Source organism: Notechis scutatus, chromosome 1, assembly GCF_049901735.1.
Source record: "Notechis scutatus isolate UNSWTSFEM ecotype Mainland chromosome 1, rNotScu1.2, whole genome shotgun sequence".
NCBI classification, from domain to species: domain Eukaryota; kingdom Metazoa; phylum Chordata; class Lepidosauria; order Squamata; family Elapidae; genus Notechis; species Notechis scutatus.
This window is the reverse complement of record NC_142009.1, coordinates 128,180,143-128,207,478: the sequence shown is the minus strand read 5'-3', so window position 1 is coordinate 128,207,478 and position 27,336 is coordinate 128,180,143. Positions and strand designations below refer to the sequence as shown.

Here is a 27,336-nt window from a genome sequence, read left to right as displayed (position 1 = left end):
CCGGATTATAAAAGGACTTTAACGGAATTAGAGATCAAATTTGGAATAAGTTACAGAAATTGCCATTAATTAGGCATTGGATAGAATGCTGGACTTGCCCAGAATTGACTATATTTAAAAGAGCTAATGGTTGAAAATTAGCGGAATTAATACAATTGAAAAGAGAAAAAAGAACTTTGAAAAGTGGAAAGCGATGTAGAGCGCCATCTAATGGTTAAAGGCACTTTTTCCTCTTATGATTTTATGGAAAATTACTGGTCTTACAAATGTGTGAATTAGAAATGAAATGAAATAAAAGACTATATTATAACAGTAACCCCTGAAGCACCAAAAAAGGGGAATTGCAGCAAAGGGACAAGCGAAGATAATATATTGGGACTGTTTGGTGTGGATTGTGACAAGGAGACAGAAGGATTAACAAGGGGAATTGAGATAAATGGATATTTTCGGCAAGGACACTCCGACTTTTAATAAAATAAAGAATAACTCAACTGATTTTTTTTAGAAATATAGATTGAGGAGATTTGAAGTTTAAAACTTATTGGGAATTATCTTAAGATTATTATATAATTATTTATGAGAAAAATGATAAGAGTAAGAGAAATTAAGATGGCTTTGTTATAATATATATATATGCATGTAATTGATTATTCAAATGATATTAGAAAAACAGAGAATATGGTAAACCAGAAATGATTATATTGGAAAGTAAAATATTTGTAATGAGAGTACTATATTATGATTAAAAAGGAGGGGAATGAAAATTTAATAAAATTTCATAGGTCAACCGGCTAAGTGGAAACAAAGTAAAAATATGAAGTGGTTATATGAATATCTCTGGAATAAATATAAGAAGTATTGTAGACTGGGGGATATATCACGTGGATCCTGAATATATTAGTTTTATTTTATTTTTACTCTTTTTTGTTTATTTATTATATATCGGCTTTGAGAAAGTTAATGAAGATAATAATGAATAATGTAAAATAAAATAGATGGTAAGCTGAAAATGGAAATAATACAGTTATAAACAGTGCAAAATATATATAAGGATGAAATGTTTTTGATATTGAATTAGTGAATTAAAATATGAAGTGAGAACATATTTAAAGATCAGTGGAATAGATAATGATTTGATATGAAATTAGATAAGAAAGTTGGAAATGTAATTATAACTATATATAAGTATAGTAATATAGTATAAATACTATATCACATTGCTCACTTGAAATCACATTGCTCACTTGAAGAGATGTGTAAAAAATAAAAAAACTTTTTATTAAAAACAAGAAAAAAAAACCATTTAGAGCAAATTTTATGAATTTTAGATTAATCACACAGAACCAAGGTTTCAACATCATCACTTTGTGACTGAAATTCGGATCCCAATCACTAATAAAACAAGGACTAACCATATAAACAATTAAGCAAATACGAACAAATTTCTTGCTACAAAGATTGCAATTTAACAGGAGACAGTGCTTAACAATCGCAACTCTGGCCTTCTGGTGTATTCTCTCCTAAGACTTCTCTCCTAACATGCTAGAACATAATTTTTTTTTCAAAGAACATTTGAGTTGAACAGTTTGTTACTATCCTTAACATTTTTTTTTAAATTGCAGTATTTATATTTAATTATGTTATTTTATTTGGTTTTGTTGTGATTTATTATTGCTATTGTAAGTCATCCTTGCATTATTACAGGTAATCCCCGGGTTATGAGCATTCCCTTAGTGAACGTTATACGATTAGCACCAAGTGTTTACAAACAAGTCCTGAAATGACAAATCTTGCAACACGATGACAGTTTTGCATCCTTAGGAACAACTGCAGAGGCTCTGCATCATTCATCCTGCACTTTGCTGGCCAATGGAGGTTCAGAAGGGTGGGCAAGGACTGTGCAGGCCTCTATGGATCTCCGTTTTGGCAAGCAAACTGCTGGACAAGGCTCGCAGAGGCCTAAATGGAGCTACAGAGGGGCGCATGCAGCTGAGAGGCTGGAGAGGAGACAGCCTTGTAGATCTTTGCATAAGTGATCTGGCGTGGCAGGTGAGGGGGGGGGAGCAATTGTGGGGAGCATGAGGTATTTTAATGGGTTAGGGAGGCCTTGGGTGGTCTTCATCTGTTAATCTGGCTGTTCCATCACTAGCAACCCCCACCGTGGCCTCCCCCCTCCCCCTGAAATACATCATGTGCACTTAACGAACTACACAGTCAATTAGCAAATGCATGGGCAAAAGGAGGGAATGATCACGTTCAAGAGATTCACTGCCACGAATCCTCAGGTTATGAATGGAATGGGCAGGTTCCATTACATACATAAATCAAGGACTACCTCCATATAACTTTGGTTGCTTTAATTTATTTATATTTATCAAGGAATTTCTTAACTGTTACAGATTCATCTGCAGGATCCAATCTGGGTTGGTCACTGGGACTAGAAGTTTAGTCTTCCAAGTTTTTGGATTCGTGCTAGAGCTCATTCTCTGGGAACCTCTCTGTCACCAGAATGTGTGCTTTGGGTATTATAAGCTTAGTATTTATATGGTGCCTGGTTGTGTGTGGCTTTTGTTGATTGGAGTGTTGATGGCTGTCTATTAAGTCATTGGCTGTTGTTTCTTTGTGCTGCCAAGTTCAAAAGCTTGGAGAACTAAACCTCTGGTCCTGGTGACTATCCCAGATTGGATCCTGCAACATTATCCCAGGACACGTATATTGCCTTAATTCATATATATGCTTTTGTTGGTTGTGTTGTAAAATGCTTTAAGACAGGGATGTCAAACTCCCGGGCCATGGGCCGGATGTGTCATGTGTTGCCCATGCCTGGTTTAGCAAAGGGGGAAAAAAATCCCAGTACGTCACGTGACATTACCTTGATGTGAATTTGACACCCCTGCTTTAAGACTATTGATTTGGCAGTACACAAGAAAAATAAGTATTACACAAACACTCTTACCTTGGACAAAGGAATGAGAAAATCCAATTTGTATGAGAGAATGACTCGAGTTAACAGTACAACAAACACAACATATGCTGAGTTTTCAAAGTCTGTTAACTGGACCTAGAAATTGAAAGGTATCTTTTAGAATTGTTGAGTTATGTATATTGTATATATCCCAAATATAGTACAGAAAGATTACATCATAGATTCTGATGAAGACTATGAGATATCAGACTTAGAATCTTTTGGTAAATATTATCAAAATTATACCTTTTAGTGAAAGTTTTCCCAAAATAGAATTCCAGAAACCAACTAATGGTACGGTTAGATATTCTTGTATAGCAGTGGTTCTCAACCTGTGGTTCCTGGACCCCTGAAGGACTGCAATGTCATCACAGGGAAGGCTTGAAGAAATGTTATGATTTAAATCTTAAGTCTTGGGAGTCTGTAGCTATGGTCCATGCTCACAAAAGGTATTTAAAAGTCAGTGGTGAAGAAAAGGTTGAGAATCACTGTTGTATAGAATTCTGCTATTACATGTTCTCTTTTGAAAATTCCAAAATTGCCAATTATTGCCAATATTTTCTGATACAGCCAAAATAACACTTGCACATCAATATTTTAAAATAGGTATTTCAGAACTAAGGCAGCCTTATGCAGAGAAAACATGATTAAAGAATGATATGGAATTTGTGATTCTTTCTGATTTGATTACAATTTCAGTTGAAATTAAGACTATCCCAGGCTAATAATCTATGGCAGGCAATCACTGTTTGTAGTGATGGTAAACTGTGTAACTATAACTTAAGTATCTTTATGATACTTAAATGTGCATCATGGAAATGTCAAAATAAGAAAGCATGAGCAAAAAGATGCAAATGTACTAAAGTATGTACTACAGTTTTGTTTCATAACATAATCCACTGAGCATGTTTAGTGCTTACCTCCATTGGTCTGAACTCAACTCTCCATCCAATATCTGAATTTGGAGGAGGCGGCTTAAATCTCATTGTCTGCCAATTTGTTGACTGGATATTCTATAGGAGACAAAATAGATGTTGTTAGGCTACAACTGTAACTCTATGTGCTCATCATAGTGTAAGACTTTAATACTATTGAGAATTCATGATAAAACAATAAGTTGCAAAACCGCATCAACTGCACTAACAAAGCATGAGACTTTGTACTGAAAACATTTAGAATATTATATAGCCCTTGACTGAGCAGACCCAGTTTACATTGTAACCCGAGAAGTTGTTAAGTGGGAAGGGGAGGGAGTCCCAGCAAAGAGGCGCAATGTAGGCCATACACAGGTTTGTGGAGGAAGGTGCCACTGTGTGGCGCAAGCTCCAAAAGTCCAGGGATGGAGAATTGCAAGGGCAGGGAAGATTTTCTGGAGCAACTCATAAACTTCCTGCTAGCTTCCCCATTATCTCTGCTTGGGTGAAGCTGAAAGGAAGGTTGCGAATTACGATCATGTAACTTCAGGATACCACAACCACAGTAAGCTTGCTGCCAATCACCTGAATCATGATCATGAGACTGCGAGGGTGGTGCAACAGCCAGGAATGGTCTTAAGTATCACTTCAGTACTGTCGCAACTTTGAACAGCTACTGAACAAGAAGTTGGTAAGTGAGGGCTAGCTTTATTCTCAGATTTTGTTTGTTTTTATTAGGTGAGATATAAATGCATACTATCTGTACTGATAGAAATTGGACCATGCCAACCCTGTCCAATCATAGGATGAGCAGAAATAACAGGAAGATTCTGCACTTATTTACTTGTTTTTGATTTTCCACAACTGATACTTAATTATAATTTGGTAGTCCTGTGCAGACCAGTGTTTTCAACATGTATAGTTTTCATCCTTTTGTTTCCTACATTTTCATATGGAGTCAACTCACACCACACTCCCTAAATTACACACTGACCTATGCTCTGAAAATTGAGTAAGTATTAAATGTTTTTGTCACATTAATGATATAATTTAAACATGGAATTTTTATCTGTGTTGAAATATACAATGAAATACATACTTGCAAGTTTTCATTTAAGAAATACTGAAGAAACATGTAATGCAGCAAATAATTATTTGGCATAACTAAATGCTGCTGTAGTTTTGATCCTTTTTATTAGAAAATAAATGGTATATTAAACAAACTATGTACAACTTTTAATAGAAACTAGTATAACAATATAACCTCAAAATGATCAGATTCATTTGCGTCATCCAGATGTATTTTTTCTTCAAACAGTGTCAAAGGGTCACGAATAAATAAGTGAGCAATATGTTGTGCCAAAAGATGATCAATGCCTACAAAACCAAGAAATTGAGATATCCATTGTTAAAAAGCAAGCCAGTTTATTATATATAATGTGCACATTTATTTGCTTGCAGTAACTCAACAGAGCTGAGGAGAGATGAAACAGTCACCACAAACACAAATGAAATATTTTGAGTTTGATAGGAAATGTGATAATTGACTCATTCTTTCAATCAAGAAAAAAAACTGCTTTCAAGATGATGGATCACGGCAGAAAATTAACTAGCACATCTAATGCTGCTTTGTGTTATACTTCAAGAACAGCTTGTTTAAATTAATCACAAGTAGTCCTTTTTAAGGATTGTGTCTGATTAAGGGGGAAAAAAACAAGACAAAGGCATGGAGCCTCATTGTCACACTGATTTAAATACTTACCCTCTTTTACTAGATGCTCATAGATTTCTTTATCTATTGTCAAATCAATGTCATTGTACTTTTCACCGCATTCTGAGAGATAACTGTCTATGGAATCGTATCTGGATTTATTGATTCTGAAACGGTTGTTCTTCAATGGCTATGTAATTTAAGAAGAGAAATGTCTAGTACCTATTGGCATTATCTGCAAGAGATACTATAACACTGAGTCAATGTAGCATTGAAACCAAAACTGCAAACATATTTTTCAATAGTTTAATTATTTAGTAATGTGGACTATTCATATAAAGAGGGGCAGGAGTGTTTAACAATAATTAACAAACATTATGAAATGACTAAATGATACAAATCCATAATGCAAAAAGAAAAGTAAAATCTATTAAAGAAAAAAGAGAGGGAGATAATAAACCTCTTCAATGAAGGAAAACAATCTAACAATTGAGATATGTATCAATAAGGGTTCCTCAATCGCCATGCTCGAAAACAGATTACAGTTACAGAGAGTTAGAATAATGAAACATCAGAGGTGAATTCTGGGTGCATTTTACTAATTTTATCTCCTGCTATTGGCAATAATTATACATGGTAAATATGAATATTGATATACATAAATACTTTTTATTTTATACTCGGAACCTGATTTGAAATCTGATGAGAATAGTTGTATACCAAACAGCACCTCAAAATCTGATCTAAAAAAAAATAATCTCAGAATACATAAACCTGAAACAGTTTTCAGCTTTGATGACCTAATCTGATCTACCTTATCCATCCATACCTGATATTCATTACAGAAATATCAGGACTGTCAATCGGGGTAGAAAACCAAAACATTTCAAAACTAGGTACTGGGAAACTATTCCTTTAGCATTGCCAAGAAAAGTAAATATAAAAATGTCTTCACTTTCTACATTCAAACAGATTTAAATAACAAAAAATACTGAATGAGTAAAATGCTTAAAATTAATAAGGTAAGTTTTCAAGAATGAAAGCTAAGTTTAGGAAGAGAGATTTTTGTGTGAGAACATGAATACCTAGACTAACCACTCTTGCAAACTCTTAACTGCTTTACTCACAGCTTCTAAATGTTATCCTCTTCAGTAAAACAAAACACAACCCCTGATGCAAAGAGAGTGCTATTCCTTAGATAATTTCAGTTGCTATATATTTCTATTTTTCATTTCTCTTGCTCAGTCCAGTTTCAGGACAAGATTAATCACATCCACATTTTCGTACACTTATTCAAAAAATTTTTTGACAAAGAAAATGTATCAGTGATTCTGCCTCTGGGAAATTAAAAGAAATATGGGAACATTTCATATGAAGATCATACTAAGAGAATGATCGAAGCATTTTAATATAAATGGGTTTGCAACTCTGTAATCAAGACTACATACTAGAGAAACAATTGATCTACATATGAAACTCACATACCTCTAGACCCCTCTCCTCTCTTGTTCTGTCATCTACTGATGCAGATATAACTCCCCAACGGCAATCAATATCTGTCACATAGCCTCTGTAAAAAGGAGCTGCAGCACTTAAGGCCATCTAAAAGAATATTGGAGAGAATATAGTGTAATGAATTATCAATGTAATACCATATAAAGCTAAGCAAGTATGATCCTGAAATACAAGATGCTCTGCTCGCCATTATTTACAATAGTACAAATTGTTTTATTAGCCAAGCAGACCCCATTTGCACTCCAGTCAGCATCTTCTACTACTCTAGTCTCTTTTTCTAACTGGATATATACTCTATGTCCCCTTCCAGTCCCAATATAGTGCATACCTCAAGTTTGAGAAGTGAAAATTATGAATCTGTAAGAACTATGAAAAGTAAGGTATACACTTAGACAAGAAAAACCAAATGCATACCTCCTTCGAGATTAGCGAAAATGTATCCTAAAATGAGTCCTATATGTTGGAAATGTAAAAAAAAAAGAGGGAACATATTATCATATGTGGTGATCTTGCCCAGAGGCTCGAAAATATTGGCTTAAAATCAAAAATTGGCTACAGGAAATCACCAATGAACAATTAGACCTAGAACCAGAACTCTTCCTACCGGGAATCTTAAAAAAAAAAATACGTAAAGAGCACAAAATACTTATTATTACACATACTGACTGCTGCCAGGATTGCCTTTGCCCAATGTTGGAAACAGCCATATATACCCGTAGAGAAACTGGTTATGCAAAAAGTTATGAATTGTGCTGAAATGGATAAATTAACGCTGAGTTTAAAAGATAAAGAAGATTCAATATTTTATAAGGCATGGGAACAATGGTATAGCTGGATAGATCGGAGATAGATTAAGCATAGGTAATTATTAAATATAGAATATGGATAGATAAGAATGTAATTATGCACAAATTAATATCTGTAAATATTGCACAAATTATTGTCATACGGTAAGCACCACAAATAGCTGTTATTGAGTGATATATTTTTTATGTTTTTAATGTAATAAAAATTCAATAAAGTTTATTAAACAAAAGAAAAAGAAAAACCAAATGCAGTTACAAAATTGGTGGTACCTGGCTCAACAGCAGTAACTGGGAGAGGGATTTAAAAATCCTAGTGAGCAACCAATTAAATATGAGCCAGCAGTGAAATTAGAGAGTTGGAGGCTAAAACATGATGAATAGTTGCAGGAACTGGATATGTCTAGTCTAACAAAGAGAAGGACTAGGGGTGACATGACAGCAATGTATCTGAGGGGCTGCCACAGAGAAGATGGGGTGAACCTATTCTCCAAAGCACCTGAGGATAGGATAAGAAGCAATGGATGGAAACTTATCAAGAAGAAATCCAACCTAGAATTGAGGAGAAATTTCCTGACAGTGAGAACAATTAACTATTAATTAATCAATGGAATGGCTTGCTCCAGAAGTTGTGGATGCTCCATCACTGGAGGCTTTTAAGAAGAAACTGGACAGCCATTTGTCTCAAATAGTATAGGATCTCCTGCTTGGGCTGGTGATTGGGCTAGAAGACCTCCAAGGTTCTCTCCAGCTGTTATTCTTATGCTGACAGTACTTTGAAGATATAAGATTATGGCAAGGTAAAATGTGCTACATGGGCATGGCAACAAATATTGAATTACCTCTTGCTGTATTTTCTCCTCCAGCCCCTAAGCAACAGCTTGCAAACTTTTCGGACCTCTTTTATTCTTTCCATATAATTCATCAAGTACGAAAAAATTTAACTTCACTTACTGAACATAAACTATCACCACTAATTTAAAAATCTTATACTGATTGTTTTGAAGGTTGCCTCAGTGAACATGCTTTTTAATCTTTTTGAAACAGTTTTAAGAGTTTTATATAAATATAATAAAGTATGTCTCTGAATAAAAATGTAAACAATAAAATGATTTCACTCACCACAATGGGACAGATTGTGGCTAGCTGATCATAAAGATATCTTGCTTCAAAAATGCTGCAGGCCTGGAATGTTACCTGTATAATAAATAAAAAACTATCATGCTTTATGTTAAAAGTGCATGTCAATGTTACTGCACTTTCCAGAAATTACAAAAAAATGGATCCTCTGAGTTTCGAACTGCAAGACTTGTTTCTTTTCTGCAGACCTGGGATCATACAATGGAATTAAGTCCCCCTTTTCTTCCTTCCAGAATCTCGTTGCCACTAGACATAACAAATACTATCATACGCACTCTTTGCTTTTCAACATGTTCCACAACGTATTCCATTTTGGAAAGAAAGAAAGCAAAGAAATTCCACCACTGCTTTTCTTTCTTCCTCCGAAACAAAAAGTACCGTATTTATCGGCGTATAACACGCACAGGCGTATAACACGCATCTTCATTTTAAGAGGGAAATTTCAGGAAAAAATTTAAATTTCTAAATAAAAACTTTGAAGCACCGCCCGGCCTCCGCTTGCCCTCCGCTCGCACCGCCCGGCCTCCGCTCGCACCGCCCGGCCTCCGCTTGCCCTCCGCTCGCACCGCCCGGCCTCCGCTCGCACCGCCCGGCCTCCGCTTGCCCTCCGCTCGCACCGCCCGGCCTCCGCTCGCACCGCCCGGCCTCCGCTTGCCCTCCGCTCGCACCGCCCGGCCTCCGCTCGCACCGCCCGGCCTCCGCTTGCCCTCTGCTCGCACCGCCCGGCCTCCGCTGGCTTCTTAACATTATATCGGCGTATAACACGCATACATCATTTGCCCCCTATTTTCAGGGGGAAAAAGTGCGTGTTATACGCCGATAAATCTGTACCTATGCAGACTCATTTAAGACTTCAGTTCCAAATCACAAATTGATTTATGATAATTTGAGTACAGGTAGTCCTCAACTTATGAAAACTGGGACCAGAATTTCCATTGCTAAGCTAAATGGTTGTTAAGTGAGTCATGCCCAATTTAATGACCTTTTTACCATGGTTGTTAAACAATTCACTGCAGTTGTTAAATGAATCATGCAGTTGTTACACAAATCCAGTTTCTATCATTCATTTTGCTGACTGGGAAGATTGCAAATGGCAATCACATCATCTCGGAGTGGTGCAACTGTTGTAAATACATACCAGTTGCTAAGTGCCCAAATTTTGATCACCTAACCATAGGGATGCTGCAAGAGACATACGTGCAATAATTGGTCATAAGGCACTTTTTTCAGTACTGTTATAACTATGAATGGTGGCTAAACAAATGCTTGCAGGCTGAGGACTACTTGTATTCAAATGGAAAGAGCAAAAATGTTGCCCTTTTTAGCCATATATTGAACATTTTCACTTATATTTTGCAAGACCTGTCTTACACATGTCCTTTCTTTTTCCTCTGTCATCTAAGAATACTGACATTCATTTTTCACATCAGGCACCTTATTTCTTCTTCATCATAAATACCAGGATGTGTCATTTTTGTATCAATCTTTCACTTGAAAAATTATTTTACAATTTTGATGAAAAATTAGTTTACAATTATTTTACAATTTTAAATACATCTGTTCTCCTCGTGACCTTTTATTTTGCTTTACATTGCACAATGCTCTACTTTTTTTCCATTCCAATCTCTTTAAATAAAATTACATTTAATACTTTGTTTTATTTATTTGCTTTGTCGGTACCTTTTTTTTGCAACTCACTGCCTTCACATGTTTAAGAATTCAGTCTCTCACACTATTCAATGCAATTTTTCAAATCTTCTCTACTATGCTATTATTTTTTCATCTCCTTTCTTATGACTACTTTAATTGCCACCCATGTTTCCTCTTTGTGTGTCTATTAGATGATAAGCTTGTAGAAAATTACTAATCTTGTATAATTTGCTGTCTATTAATGGTCTATCAGTTGCTTATAAAACATTAACAAATACCATAGCTTGGCATGGTGCTTGAATTAAGTTATTATTTCTAGAAAGGAGAAAAAAGGTGCCTAGTTGTGCAATGAACAGCAGGGAAAATACATGATGTAATATATGAAATCTGGCTACAGAATATGTGACTGAAAAATTCGAACAGCTGTTATGAAAACAACACAAAACCAAAAGAGAGCAGTACAAATATTTAACAGTATACTTATTACAGTGAGTTTACCTGAAGGCAACAATTGCCCATGCCAAATCCCATGGCATCCATATATACATGATCAGGCTTAGTTGCTCTTGCTGCTTCACCATCATCACTAGGAAATGTTTCTATAAATGGTGATGGAGTATTCTTGTCCTTAAATACTGAATAAGACATTTGACAAAAGGTTAAGCTCCTGGCTAATTTTTTTAAAAAAACATTTTAACAGTAAATTGCTTTTTTCACTTACTTGGTACATTTATAATTACTTTTTCACCTCTTCTATGTCGAATATTTCTCGTTAAAGTACTAAAAAAGAAAATATCCTGAGATGATGTTTCAAAACAAAAATTTTTCAATAGCTTTAAAACTTTTTAGATTAATATTTGGTTTATGGGTTTCCTAACCTGCTACGCTGATTAAAAATTATTACATTTGCATCTAGTGAATTATATGAAGCATCAACACTATCTTGATACAGAGTTATGACAAATATGTCAGAAGAGAGCTTACTTATTTGTCTATACTGCAAGGTAACAATTACAGGTAGTCCTTAACTTACGATCACAACTGAGACCAACATTTCTGTCGCTAAGTGAAACATTTGTTAAGTGAATTTTGCCCCATTTTACGGCTTTTTTGCCACAGTTGTTAAGTCAATGATTGCAGTTAGTAATAGCAGGCATGATATTCCGCTCTGAAAAAAAAAATCGGGGCCGGCCAAAAGAGACCCCCCGCCGCGCGCCCGGGGAGCGCCCGCTGCTTTCCCTCGCCAGGGCCGGGCGGCGGCGTGTTGCACGGAGGCTGGTCTGTGGCTGGCCCAGCTCCCTTTTCCTGCCGCTCAGCGGCCTCCGCTCGCACTGCCCGGGCTCCGCTCAGGTATCCGGCTGGGGCTATCAGGAGTTGCTACCGCCCGGCGCAGCTCACAGCGGCTCCAGTCCTGCGTTGCCTCGGGAAGGGAAAGGCAAAACCAGGAGCCGCTGCTGCCGTTGCAAAGCGCCGCCGCGGCTCTTCCTTTTTACCTTTCCCTTCCTGAGGCAACGCAGGACTGGAGCCGCGCCAGCAACTCCTGACTCGGGGCCTCCGAGGGGAGGAAGGAGGAGAAGAAGGGGGGGGAAGGGGGGGGGTGATTCCCAAAAAAATCGGAAATCCGATTTTAATCGGAAGAATATCATGACTGTAATAGTTAAGTGAATCTGGCTTCCCTATTGACTTTGCTTTTAAGAAGATTGCAAAAGGTGATCACATGACTTCAGGACACTGCGACTGTCATAAATATGAGTCAGTTGCTAAGCATCCGAATTTTGATCATGTGACCAAAGGGGTGCTGCATTAATCGTAAGTGTGAAAAACGGTCATAAGTCACTTTTTTCAATGCAATTTTTCTGCTTTGCTAGAGGGAACAAAAGATAAAAAAAACTATTTCTGTATGCAATTTGTCCTGTGTCTGATCTGCTTCCCCCCGCCTCGCAGAGTAGAATTAGAGAGAAAGGAATTACAAGAGAGTAAGCAGAGTACATTGAACTGTTTGAGGAGCTATTCCTGGCCAGCCTTGAGAAAGATTGCCTTTGCTAACTTGATGGACAGAATCTTCCTCTAAAATAGGGGTGTCAAACTCACGGCCCATGGGTAGGATGCATCATGTACCGGCCCCGCCCGGTTTAGTGAAGGGGGAAAAAGTCATGATACGTCACATGATGCTACCGTGACAATGTGAGTTTGACTTCTCTAGAGTATAGAAGCAATCTTTCTCAAAATTGGCCAGGAACAAGAAATCAACCAGTGAAGTTCCTGTTCCTGGTCAGCCTTGGTAAAGCAATTGCCTCTCTAGACTTGAAGAACCATTGCCTTTGTTAGCTTTCTAGGTATGCCTTACACTGGCTGGGCACATCTGTCAGCAACTGCAGTGAAAGATAACAAAGCTAGACATAGTGGGGCAGGCCTCCCAATAATGTGGGTGGAGGTAGACAGGAGGCCAAGGTGGCTGAGGCCACCTAGCCTATGTTGGGGAAGGAATTGCAGTGCTCTTGCAATTGTAAGGTTGACTACCCAAATTATGATCACATGACTGCAAAGGCGCTGCAATGGTTGAAACTTTGGGTAGACAAGCTAGCTCTGAATCTCTTCTAAAATAGCATTGCCTGTGGAGGATGCTACTAAAAGCATTGATAAAACTAAAATAACATCTATAGAAAGACTAACTATTGTACATTCAACAAGAGTGGTGAACATCACACCAAATTTACATTTTCATTATCATTATGGATTATAATATATTACATCATCTACATTTTGAGTACATCAGTATTCTTATTCAAAACATACTTACCTAAACCTGGGATGTTTGTTTATAGCCTCATCTGGGAAGAAAAGAGACTTTGAGGCTCCCATCTCAATAGGTGTTGGATGATACTCTGGTATCGTAAATCCTGGACAACCTAATCTATAAATTCAATCAAATTAAGATCTCTAGTTGACAAAGATTCATTTTGTAAAGTTATATTAGAAATATTCCAGAATAAAGGTAAAGTACTATTAAGAATAGTACTTATGTGTTTGTCTTTATCTATAGATAGTAATCAAAACGGCTACAGGCATTCTGTAAATGCACATTTTATCTAACTTGTCAAACATTCTTCCAATAATCTTTTGATTTGCTTGGATCATTTTCCTCAGGAAATAAACAAACAAGCATAACACTTTGATTCATTTGCTTAATTGGGCTTTTATTTAATTTTAGGACTTGTGTGGAGAACAGATCATGTTTTAGGTTGTATTTATTCAGAAATATTGAAAATCCAAACAGGTTCACAAACTTTTAAGCACTGCTGCAGATATAACTAAGTAGCAGTGGCTCTAAATGGGAAATACTTTATGGTGAATCTTCCTCTTCTTAAAATAGCTTTAGTAATACAACTTTCTTTGAGACATGACCATCTGAAACCACTATATTTTCAAACTATTAGAAAAACAAAATCTAACCTTGGAAATGATGTGACAGTGCAAACAACTTCATCTTTTTTTAGTACCGAAGCAGCTTCCTGGCGCCGCTTCCTCATGTTGTCCTGTACAGTGTTAAATTCAGACATTGTTCCTCCATATGGCTGCCCAGGAGTCCCTTCGATCATGTAACTTCCATATTCTGGTCTCCATAATGTTGGGTGACTGAAAAATCAAAATGAAAACTGAAAGTATTTTCTACAACAAAGTATACTTACATATCATGCAACTGTAATATAGCTTTTAACTCTGAACCATGAAAACATGAGTAAAAACCTTGACTCAGGATGGGATGGCTTAATTTAATATCTTAATTTATTTAGAACAGGAATCCCCAACTTGTGGGCCACGAGAGGATTGCAACCAGGCTGCGGAAATAGTTGGTGAGTGCACGCACATGTGCTCACTCGTGTGAGTAGCAGGGGAGCATGCATACTCCATTTGCGTGAGCAGCAAGTGCGCATACACACTGCTCACACAACTGGACCTGTATGTGCGCTTGCAGGCTGCATGTGCAGAATTACACCCTCTCCTCCCCCACCAGTCTGCAAAGCCAGAAATGTTGGGGAACTCTGGCTTAGAATGTGTTTTATGATTATTAGGAATTCCAACTTTTGGGGGAAAAATATGCAATAATGTAAGTACATCAGCAAGTTGAAAGCATTGATCTTTTAGGCTACATGCAAACAAGTTTTATGAATATGCATTTCCCATTGTTTAGAAAATGAGAGCCAATTTGGTGAAGAGGTTAAAGAAACCAAGTAACAACTGAGAGACTGCACATTTTGGCCTGTATTAGCCAGCTGGATAACTTTGGGGCCAGTCACTCTTTCTCACGGCAATGATAAATTACTTCTAAAAATATTGCTGTAAAAACTCCATGGACCTGTCCAGACAGGAGTCAAAAGTGACTTGCAATAGACTGAAATACAATATACACTGCTCAAAAAAATAAAGGGAACATTTAAACAACACAATGTAACTCCAAGGCAATCACACTTCTGTGAAATCAAACTGTCCACTTAGGTAGCAACACTGATTGACAATCAATTTCACATGCTGTTGTGCAAATGGAATAGACAACAGGTGGAAAGCATAGGCAGTTAGCAAGACATCCCCAATAAAGGAGTGGTTCTGCAGGTGGTGACCACAGACCACTTCTCAGTTCCTATGCTTTCTGGCTGATGGTTTGGTCACTTTTGAATGCTGGCGGTGCTTTCACTCTACTGGTAGCATGAGACGGAGTCTACAATCCACACAAGCGGCTCAGGTAGTGCAGCTCATCCAGGATGCCACATCAATGCAAGCTGTGGCAAGGAGGTTTGCTGTGCTGTCAGCGTTGTGTCCAGAGCATGGAGGCGCTACCAGGAGACAGGCCAGTACATCAGATGTGGAGGAGGCCGTAGGAGGGCAACAACCCAGCATCATGACCACTACCTCCGCCTTTGTGCAAGGAGGGACAGGAGCACTGCCAGAACCCTGCAAAATGACCTCCAGCGGGCCACAAATGTGCATGTGGCTGCTCAAACGGTCAGAAACAGACTCCATGAGGGTGGTATGAGGGCCCGACATCCACAGGTGGGGGTTGTGCTTACAGCCCAACCCCATGCAGAACGTTTGGCATTTGCCAGAGAACACCAAGACTGGCAAATTCGCCACTGGCGCCCTGTGCTCTTCACAGATGAAAGCAGGTTCACACTGAGCACATGTGACAGACGTGACAGGGTCTGGAGAACATTCTGCTGCCTGCAACATCCTCCAGCATGACCGGTTTGGCAGTGGGTCAGTAATGGTGTGGGGTGGCATTTCTTTAGGGGGCCGCACAGCCCTCCATGTGCTTGCCAGAGGTAGCCTGACTGCCATTAGGTACCGAGATGAGATCCTCCGACCCCTTGTGAGACCATATGCTGGTGCGGTTGGCCCTGGGTTCCTCCTAATGCACGACAATGCTAGACCTCATGTGGCTGGAGTATGTCAGCAGTTCCTGCAAGACGAAGGCATTGATGCTATGGACTGGCCCTCCCATTCCCCAGACCTGAATCCAATTGAGCACATCTGGGACATCATGTCTTGCTCCATCCACCAACGCCACGTTGCACCACAGACTGTCCAGGAGTTGGGGGATGCTTTAGTCCAGGTGTGGGAGGAGATCCCTTAGGAGACCATCCGCCACCTCATCAGGAGCATGCCCAGGCGTTATAGGGAGGTCATACAGGCACGTGGAGGCCACACACACTACTGAGACTCATTTTGACTTGTTTTAAGGTCATCACATCAAAGTTGGATCAGCCTGTAGTGTTTTTTTCCACTTTAATTTTGAGTGTAACTCCAAATCCAGACCTCCATGGGTTGCTCAATTTGATTTCCATTGATAATTTTTGTGTGATTTTGTTGTCAGCACATTCAACTATGGAATGAACTGCGGAAAGTATTTAATAAGAATATTTCATTCATTCAGATCTAGGATGTCTTATTTTTGTGTTCCCTTTATTTTTTTGAGCAGTGTAGATTGAAATACATGCTGATGAATAACCTAGCTAATGTTCAGCATGCATTTCTATGAGCTTTTGGTACTTACTTTGGATTTATTCTTTCACCTTTTTCTTGCAAAGTATGAAGTACTTCTTCTCCAGATAATGACAACCGTGCTCTCTTATTTTTATGGTCAAAAGCTACCAACATATATTCCACCTAAAAGGCAATATAAATTCGTACTATAATGTTTAGCTCATAAAACAGAAAAACAACAAAAAGTTCACAGATTGGTCACCTGAGGAATTACAATTTTTAAAAGCAGACTTCATGATGTTTTCTATCTAAATGGGAATATTTAAAATATATATACTTTTTATTTTTGCATATCAAGCTGCAAATTTTACAAGCCCTTTTTGCCCACAATGTATCAGTAAAAAATAATATTTACACAGCAGTTGCTGTGGTTTCTTGCCTCCTCAGCATGGTTTTGATCAGGGATGAAAGCCTGCCTAAGCTTCTCTTTCAAATATATTATACTTAAATTTATCTCAAGATTTTGTTATCACAAATCTTTACTTTTAAGACTGTAGCTACTCACAATATAGAAGGCAACTAAAGAGAATGATAGAAAACTGTAGTATCCAGCATTACAAACACAGCAAAAATCCAAATGAAAATCCATTCTAGTACTTATTAAAACACAAGAGTTTAAATGAGGCTATTAAAAAGGTATGTATATTATATTTAATATTATAAAATGTATTAGGAAATATAAACTTTCAGTACGATTTTATTCAAACTTGCTGACTCAAACTGGTTTTTTTGCTGACTTTGTGGGAATGACAAAGCTATCTTCTTATCAACCTTTCCAACATGCAATTTATTTACAATGTGTGATCCTTGTGCAGAATAACAGGACATTATTCTGTACCAAATTGAACTAAACAGAATTTAGCTGCTATTTAAGTCTATCTTAACAGCCACGTCCAGTCACCTTGCCCAAGTTCAAAACAGAAGTGATGTATAATATCCAGGAAATCTAATTGAAATATTTTGATTGCATTTTAGCAAAATGTTGAGAAAATGAGTAATCCCAAGCATTGTGAATAAAGCAAAGAACTTTGATTATAGCAAAAAACCCATTTCCTTGCTTTGCTCAGTCAGTAGAAAGCCACTGCTTCCAAAAATACTTCTTCCAAAAAAGCAGGGAAGAAAGGAGCAGCTTAGTAGGAGCATTAATATGGTAGGTGAATTCTTCAGTTAAAAATCTTAAGCTGTTCTATAAAAACTAATGTACATTAACTTTTCAGCTTGTCCCTGTAACTTTTAAGGTCTAGATGCATCAGTTTTGGTAGCACAAAACAGAGATTTACAAAAAAAAATTGTGAAAAAGATGGTTGCTTCTAGTCTCCTAAATATTATTATAATTTCAATGTATGGGCTGCTATTAAAGCTACTTATAAATCTTCCTGTTTCCTTTTGTTTCTGTTCAGCAAACGGAATGAAGGAAAAACACAGCATTATGAATATTAACAATGCACTTGTTAATTTTTATTGTCAGTAATCTGCAAATACATGCTTACTTAACCTAGAACAGTGGTTCCCAAACTTTTTCAGTCCACTGCCCCTTGGTGCTACAAACTCATACTCAGTACCCCTCATTCAGGGGTGGGATTCAAATTTCTGTGGGCATGGCCTAATTTGAGGGTGTGGCTTGCTGGTCACATGACTGGGTGGGCATGACTTGCTGGTCATGTGACTCGGTGGGCTGGGCTTGCTGGTCACGTGACTGGCTGGGCATGGCTTGGTCACATGACCGGGTAGATGTGGCCATGTGACTGGGTGGACGTGGCCAGGTGACTGGCAAACCAAATACAAATGGTCCTCACTTAATGGCCAGTTGTTTAGCAAGTGTTCTAATTTATGACTGGCCTCCCCAGAGCTACTTGACCTGTTTTTGGAGTTTTGACAGCCATGCACACACAAATACACATACTCCCTTCCAACCCTGCTGGAGCAGGTTATTGGACTAGAATCGTCAAAGCATCTCTGATTAGATTCTTGTAGTGAATAGAATCTAATCAGAGACGCTTTGCCTATTCTTGTTGATTTGTTTTATTTGTATTTTTTTATTTTATGTTGCTGAATTGCATTGACATGTGTGTCCCTTCTTGTGCACAACCCAGAAGCTTTTGTGATTCTTTGCAGCAAAAATTACGACTTCTGGCTTTGCTCTACTTTTCAAACATGCCGCCACAGCTGCGTTCTAGGTGCCGGCCCCGCAGGTCCGCCCCATTGAGCCTGCTACACTGGAGGGACCTGCCCAAGCAAGTCAAAGCAGAGCGGTGCACCAAGTCAATGGGGTGAGCCTGAGAAAGGGAAAGAGAGAGAGAGAGAAGAAAGAGACAGAGAAAGAGAGAAGGAAGAAAGAGAAAAGGGAAATAAAGAAAAAGGGACAAAGAAAGAGGGTGGGGATGGAAGGGGCAGAAAGAAAAAGAAATAAAGGAGGGAGGAAGGGAAGAGAAAGATAATGAGGTATCTATTCTAGTCCAATCACCTGCTCCAGCAGGGTTAGAAGGGAGTGTGTGTGTGTGTGTTCTCCTTGTAGTTTACCAGTACATTTTGGTTTTGCCTTCTTCAGAATTGGCACTGTAATACATTGGGGAAAAGTAATTTTTTAGGGTGGAGGTCTGGTCCAATGGATCCTGTTTAAAGCCTCAACAAAATGTGAGAGCTTCCTGGTAGCCGTGACCATGTTTCGTCCACAAAACCTTTAATTAATAGAAGCCAAAGATGTTTCAATGTGCTGGCAAAGATGTTTCAATGTAGAAAAGGGCCTCAGTCTAAACTAAGTCTCATTTCAATCTGATACATCAGGTCTCTCTCTCTCTCTCCCTCCCTCCCAGACTGGCTTTGCTCTACTTTCCCGATGTGCCTGTGGGGCCGGCGCCTCAAACATGGATGGATGGATAGAGAGACAGAGAGAGAGAGACAGAGAGGACAGATAGATAGGTAGGTAGGTAGAGATAGATAGACAGACAGACAGAATGTGACAGTGTCGGCACTTTGGGAAAGTAGAGCAAAGCCACGGCATTTGAGGCGCCGGCTCTGCAGGCTCACTCCATTGAGCCCCTTTCACTGCTCTGGTGCAACAGTCAATGGGATGAGCCTCGAATGTGGCAGGCCTCGAATGCGGCAGTGGCGGCACGTTGAGACAGTAGAGTAAAGCCACTCTAGCTTTGCTCTACTTTTCAAACATGCCGCTACTGCCGCGTTCGAGGCGCCAGCACCGCAGGCTCACCCCATTGACTATTGCACCGGAGCGGTGCAAGGGGCTCAATGGGGTGAGCCTGCAGAGCCAGCGCCTCGAACGCAGCGGCGGAGGCAGCATGTTGGGAAATTAGAGTGGTTTGGCTCTACTTTCCCAACATGCCGCCGCTGCTGCATTTGAGCTGCCAGCTCTGGAGTGGTGCAACAGTCAATGGGGTGAGCCTGCATGGCCAGCACCTCAAATGCCCCCCTGCCGCCTCTTAGCACCCTCCTAAGGCATCTGACTGCCCCCCAGGGGGTGGTACCGCCCACTTTGGGAACCACCGACCTAGAATGTTATCCCTAGATCATCTGAAACCGGGATTTTTATTTTTTCAGGACACAGTCTCTTCAATTACAATTTAAAAATAATAATACATTCATTAAGTTTCATTAGAATGTATAATGTATATTTTCAATTTGAATAAGGAAAAAACTGGGGGGAGAAGGCAAAGCCAAATTGGGAATGCAGTTGATAAGGAAACTAACTAAAAAAACAAGTAATTTCCGACTTTCATTGGTGCAGACACAAACATAAAATAAAATTCATAACATCTGAAAATCTGCAAAGTAGTATAAAAATGAAAGATCTTAGAAACCCAATGTTACTTTATTATTGGATAAAAGACTAAAATGCAAAACTATTGATTTTGATAAAGTCCCTTCGAATGAAGACATTAAATCAAATTCCCTGATCAGTGCAGGCATCTAAATTAAAGCATTTCCCAAAAAATCAGTGCTTAGCTGGAGGCATTCAACAAAGGAGAAAAGTAGTCAGAATTTTAAATACATTTGTGTATAGATCATGAATATATAATTCTAAATATACAAACTTTTGCTGAAATTTGAAAATAGGAAGAAGTTAAAGAATGTATGATAAAGTGGGTTAAGAAGTTTGCTAATAATATACAGTTGGACTAATGGAAAAAAATGTGATTAAAGAAGTAGAAATTTACACTGTATCATATAAAATGTTTTGTTGGCACATGATGCCAGAAAAATTATCTGGAATGTATAGAAGCACTTAAATGTATGCTGGAAATGTAAATAACATGAACGGATGGTTTATCATGCCTGGTAGACATGTAAAAACCTTTAAAAAATTGGATCCATATATATACCTTGATACAAAGGATTTTAAAGGTCATTATTCAACTGAAGCCAAAACTTTCCTTTTAGGATTAATGAATAAACAGGAAAAAAAACCATGGAAGATTATTACAATATATGATCATAGCAGAGAAATGACTGTATGCAGAAAGATGGAAAGAATCAATGCTATTCACTATAGAATAGTTGAAGTTGACAAATTTTTGCTGAAATTGATAAATTAGCTTAATAAATATATGAAATATAGATACATTTCTTCCATTAGAGAAAATACACATATATTTATTGGTGACTGGAAACTTCTTGTTGACTTTTTGTATAAGAATAAAAAAAGAATTTTTCATTAAGAGGTTTTGATGATTAGGCAGAATGGATTATAGAAAGAAGAGCAATATGATATAACTTTAGATTAACTGTTGACTTTTTAAAATACAAATATTTCAGAAACCAATTCCTTAGGCAGCATTTGTGAAGTTCTGCAAAGATGATGCACAATCAACTTTCTGTCAATAGACAGTGTCTTTTATAGTGAAGCTGCCTATGAAGCAAGCCTATAGGGCAATATCAAAAGACAAATAGAACACAAATCCTAGTTAAATAAAGGTCTTAGTTTTTTTCATGTTGATAGATGATGAGAACGAAACTTGATTGTGGTGAAGCAGTTAGTTTATATTTTCACTTTCTGAAAGTTTGATTATGCAGAGTGTTTATCAGGGGTCCTTGGTGTGTTTATCACATAGTATCAATCTGTAGATCAGAGGGAGTACTACCAGGAAAAGATCCAAAAATTCTGCTCTTTTCACTTAGAATATGTTTTATATTAAGCTTGAATTTCAGATTTCTAACACAAATTTGTCTTGTATTAAAAAGCAAACATGATGTATCTAATCTAGTAAAAGCTTATATAGCGGAAGAGAAATTAGTAATCTTAATACCAGGAAATGGCATTGTTATATGTTCCTACAGCACAATACAGTAAATTTAGGATTAACAAAAGCAAAAATTTCAAGCATAACAAAGAGGAATCTTCAAACTACAGATTGAATCTAATGATACCACTTACATTATTATTCTACCAGCAAACCCATTTTATTATAGAAGAGCATTATAAAAAATATTATCTGTGCAATTTACTTGGATATGTATAAAAGTGTAAGAACTTTACCAACATCTCTACGTACAGTTACAACACCCAAAGTTAATAATCTTTTATACTAGTGTAAGAATATGCATATGTATGTCCATCTATTTCTATAAATCTTAAAATTTAACTCCAGGTTTCTTTCTTTGCTATTTATGGTTTTTGTATTTATCTGCATTTTCTTTTAAATAAAATAAAACACAAAAATACTGAGGTTTTGGTATCTTAAATACACTATATGGTATGTTATACTAAAAAGCATTAATAGGACAATGGACTTCTATTTTCTACATGTTAAGTAAGCCCCTGTTGTTTAAATACATTTTAATATCAGAAGGACCTCATATGTCTTTTAACAAAAGTTATAATTTGTACAATTTGAATACTAATGGTATTAATGGTAAAATATATCTTAAAAGCAGATTGTGTATCAGCTAGTTTATTTTTATTTTGAAACTTAACTCATGCTGTCCTACAGATTAAAATTTATCTTTATAATTTTCTTATTTATTTTATTAAAATTAGATCCTGTCACAATTAAAAACAAGTCTCAATGGTTCACACTAGGACTGCAATCCAATACACTTTTCTGGGGATCAGCTCTACCAAAAACTCTGGGACCTATTTCTGAGTATTTGGAATGAAAATAATCTGTACAGAATTCAAATTGACCCTTAAGAAATTTTAATTTCCAATTTAGCATATTTCGAATATAGCAGAAATAAGCATAGGAAAACATAGGCCACTTTTCTATTGCAGAAGTTAGAAATACGATTACACTCAAGTTAATATTGATAGTTTTAACCAAGTTAAGACCTGTCCAATATTGTTAACTCTGATTATAAAAACTGGTACATCTTTTTATTTCTGTCCCAAGGCTAAAATACATGTTTTAACAATCTGAAAGATCTGTCTCTTTGTAAGGCAAGTTAGGATGTATATAAGGAATCTGTTCAAACATAACCCTTCAAAATTGCTCCTCCTGCCAGCAGAGCAGCTAACAAATCAGGAACTCTCCCTTGGTGTTTAATTATACCTACCAGACATTATCTACAAAAATCTGGATAATCACTAGACATAAACAAAGTGATAAATAAATCATCTAATTGTCAACCAGAGTTTTTCAGATCTGTTTTGGTAATACTAGCTTAATATTATATCTACAATATACAAAAGTCATATGCTAGAGGGTATTTTTTCTTCATACTTCATTCTTTAATAACTCAGGCTTGATACAAAAGAAACAAGACAGATGTATTGCTTTGCAAATCACAAATGGAAGTTTCATAGTTTGTTTTGTTCCAGGCAGGAAAACTAAGAGAAACAAGAAAATATGGTCACTATTTCTAATTCCTAGTGAGAATTTGCTAATTTCTAAAACTAATGTCTATACACTTTATATATAACTTTTCAAGATTTTTTTATTGGCAACTTGATTTCCTGGAATGGAAAATAAGCATACAAGAGTTATATAATTCTATACCTATAGCATATGCACAAAGCTATCAATCTTGATGATCAAATCCTACCTAAACTTTGAATAGCTGGCTGGGGGAGCAAATAGATGGTTGCAGATTTTGTTCCTGATATAAGTTTATACTAAAGAGGTACAGGAATCAGTAACATGCACCTTTTTCTACTTTTTATGAATACATATCTATGAATGCAACCTACCTAAACTTTGAACCCATCAATATTTATAAATGTGAGATTTGCAATTTAATTACTTGATTTTATCTTTATTACAAAAATATTAACAGCTATTTTTTTAAAAAAAATTTTTTTACTGGCATTCATCTTCATTGTTTGTAATGTATCATGCCCCGGGCATCACAAGTCTGGAGCTGCTTTATGAAATCTTTTTTTTGCAATGCATAGAGCAATTATCATAGCTCTAATGTACAAAATTATATGGATTATTTTTAAAAGCATTTAGTAATCTAAATCCTTCGAAATGGTTCTAAGATCTATTTCCGCATATAATACAAACTTAGAATATTTTCAAACTGATTGAGCTATAAAAAAATAACTTTTCCTCAGTATTGGCACACAACATATATTTCAATTTTGGAGTTTGTAAATTGACAGTTAAGAATCTTTGAGGATGAAAGAAGAAAATAACTCAAGAAAGAGTTTGATTTCAAAACTCCTCTTTGGTATCAATTTGGATAAAAGATTCAAATAGGTTTTGCCTAAGATTGTATTCAAAAGTCACTATCAAAGTGTATTTGTAATGCATCTGAAGGTTTCTGTTCAAGTCAGTACCTCTTTAAGAGAATTTGATGGGCCAAATTGTTATTTTCATATATTATGAATATTAATAAACATAATTCAAGCACAAAGTTTTCATTCTTAGAAAGCCTCATTTTCATAATGAAATAAATTATTTGGACATAGAAAACTAATTATACAAATATGTCAGCAATCAGTTCATGCTGTTATTTTGTTTTAGTTAATCTATGTACACACAGCTCTAAGTTTTAGGAAAAAAACTTTACAGAGAATTTAGAAATGGTTTACAGTTCTATTGCAATTGTCAAGCAATAAAATTAATGACCAATTAATTTTAAAGATATTAAATGTTTTTTCTAGCTTTATTTACCTCTGACAGTCATTTTCTGTGAGAAATGTAGTTATTTATGTGTTTTTTTGCAAATCATATGGAAATGGTTAAATAAATTCCCTATTAAAAAAATTTGGAAGATAGAAAACAGAGAAAAAGCAGTTGAACATTCCTCAAAATATGAAACATGAAGAAATAATAAGCTTTGCAGGTTGTCAATATATTGTTTTCTGGATTAACTATGTTATATCACAGACTAGAGTGTCTGGGAACAAATGGCTTATACTTTTTCATAAATAAAACAAAATTGATGAATATATTCAATTCCAGAAAATAACTGACTAAGAGAATTTTGAATATCATTGTTTTCAAACAGTCATGATCCAATTCAACTTTAGTGTTTGATGCCTCAAATAAGTACAGTAAAGCCAATTGCTCTGAGAACATCCCTAGTTCTTGACCAATATATAAACGCTTTAAATTTAAAAAGTGACTGATAATAATGTAATAATCTATTAAGATACTACTGGATTCTCATTATAAGGCACATATCTATCAAATACAGGACTTAATATAGGGGCCTCAGACAACTGTTTCACTTTCATTACTATAGTAATATACAGCATACTAATAGGACAATGATTGTAAATAGGATGGAGCACAATGAAATATAAATATAAAACTGCCTAAAGATTAAGAGTTTCATTCATACATGCACATCTGTAATCTGACCCTTCTGGTATCCAAACATATATCCAAAGTAATATTTCTAGCTACAGTTGCTATTATACTTGTAACATAAAAACGCAAGGCAAGAAAAAGTCAACGAGCAATTTATAACTGTTAAACAGACAGAAAAGACAGGAATCCATAAGGCTAATATTGATTTTTTTTTCTATGTAAGGAATTTTTCCAAGAATGCTGAAGATGAAATCCAGTCCGGGGCAAAAGCAATCGAAAACACACACACAGGTACAATCCGAAACCGGTGGAGAAAAGTAAAATGTTATCCTCCGTTCTGTTTTCGATATATATTCCAGTTAATGGTACAAAGAGAGGATGCTTGTGAAACCAGCCTCCGGTAGCTCAGCGACAAGGAAGGGACTTGACGGCTGCCGGTCTGGTCAAGCTCCGTTTAAGGAAACTCCGATTTAAGTAAACGGGTCGCCTCTCACTTTCTCCCCCCCCACCCCCCCCCCCACCCCATTTCGCAAGGGCAGAGCCAGAAGCCTCCCCGCTTCTTCCAGCCCCGACCTTCTTTCTACCTGAAAAGACAGGGGAATGGCGGCCTATCTCAATCGGGAGACTTTCCCAACGCAGCCGAAGGATTTCCCACCCCCACCCCCATCATCAGCCAGGCCGGCTCTCCGAAGGGTCCCCTTTCCCTTCTCCGTGAGGGTGGCCGCTCACCTCGTCACCCCACTTGAGCACATCCTTGTGCCTCTCCCCGACGGCCCTGTAGATGTGCAGGAACTGCTGGATGCCGTGTTTGCGCACGTGCTCCGCGTGTCGCTGCGTCTTCTCCCAGCTGAGCGGCGAGCCTTGCGACAGAAGCCCCATGGCTCTGCGGGGGGAGAGGAGGCGAGGGGAGCGCGAGGGCAGCGCGAGAGGAAGAGTGCGGAAAAGGCGAGCTGCGGCCCCTGCCGTGACAACTCCAAAGAGCAGCGCGGGCCAGGAGCCGCCGAACCAAAAAAAAAAAAAAAACAGAAACAAAACACCAACACTACTTCAGGCGCCGGGAAACACGCAAGAAGAATCCACTCGCGGCTAAGCGTAGGGGGGGAGGTGGCTGCCCAAAGGGAGGGGGAAAGAGCGCTTCCGCTGCCCTTCCCGAGTCTCCGCTTTGCCAGCGGCCGGTTCCAAACGAGGGGTGAGGAGATCCGCCCTCCCTCCGCCTTGGCTTCGCGCGCTCGGGTACTTTTAAGAGAAACCCGAGGAGGCTGAGGGTGCCAGGCAGCCGCCTCTCCGGTATGGTATTGACCGTCCCGGGAGAGGAATCGCGTGACACGTGACCGAGGAGCAAGGGCGGAGAATAGGCGCTCTCTCGCGCACGGTCGGTTTCTGGTTCGCGCGCGCCGAGGCGAAGGAAGAGGTGATAGGGACAGGCGTCGCGTCATGCGGTGACTCAGCACTTTCTGGCTCCCCCTCCGCTCCCTCCCCCTCCCTCCGTTTGGGTTCTTTCTAATCAGCGTTTGGAGGTTGAAGTTACCTGTTCTCAGGTTTTTTCCGCGTGCTCTTCTGGGTTTTGTCTAATACCTCCCGCCCCAAACACACACCATCGGCCAATTTCAAAGAAGGAAGGGGGTGGTGGTCATAAATACCATTGTTCGTTCTGACTGGACCATTGAGAATAGCATCAGCGGGAAGATCTGCAAATGGAAACAGACCGACTGTGGGGAAAAGTAGTACTAATAGTCATAGGCGGCTTTGGAGCAATCCCAAAACAACTGGAGCATCTCTTGAACACCGACGATATTGACAAATTCGCCATCAGTCAATGGCAGAAGGCAGCTTTCCTAGGAACATTCCGTGTGACCATATCTGTAACATCATCAAACATTTATTTATT

General features: G+C 37.9%; 1 protein-coding gene across 1 annotated transcript in view; it reads right to left on the bottom strand.

The window, feature by feature from the left end:
• Window positions 1-26,830, bottom strand: part of GCLC (glutamate-cysteine ligase catalytic subunit) — a 33,075-nt gene extending 6,245 nt beyond the window's left edge. The window contains exons 1-12 of the mRNA XM_026665251.2: window positions 26,178-26,830; window positions 16,748-16,860; window positions 14,152-14,334; window positions 13,499-13,612; window positions 11,420-11,478; window positions 11,197-11,333; window positions 9,031-9,105; window positions 7,076-7,192; window positions 5,642-5,780; window positions 5,144-5,256; window positions 3,886-3,978; window positions 2,957-3,061 (exon numbers count right to left, since the gene is read on the bottom strand). Coding sequence (XP_026521036.1) covers window positions 2,957-3,061; window positions 3,886-3,978; window positions 5,144-5,256; window positions 5,642-5,780; window positions 7,076-7,192; window positions 9,031-9,105; window positions 11,197-11,333; window positions 11,420-11,478; window positions 13,499-13,612; window positions 14,152-14,334; window positions 16,748-16,860; window positions 26,178-26,327 — 1,398 coding nt within the window. The 5' untranslated portion in view covers window positions 26,328-26,830. The remainder of the gene's footprint in view (window positions 1-2,956; window positions 3,062-3,885; window positions 3,979-5,143; window positions 5,257-5,641; window positions 5,781-7,075; window positions 7,193-9,030; window positions 9,106-11,196; window positions 11,334-11,419; window positions 11,479-13,498; window positions 13,613-14,151; window positions 14,335-16,747; window positions 16,861-26,177) is intronic.
• Window positions 26,831-27,336: the final 506 nt, after the last annotated feature.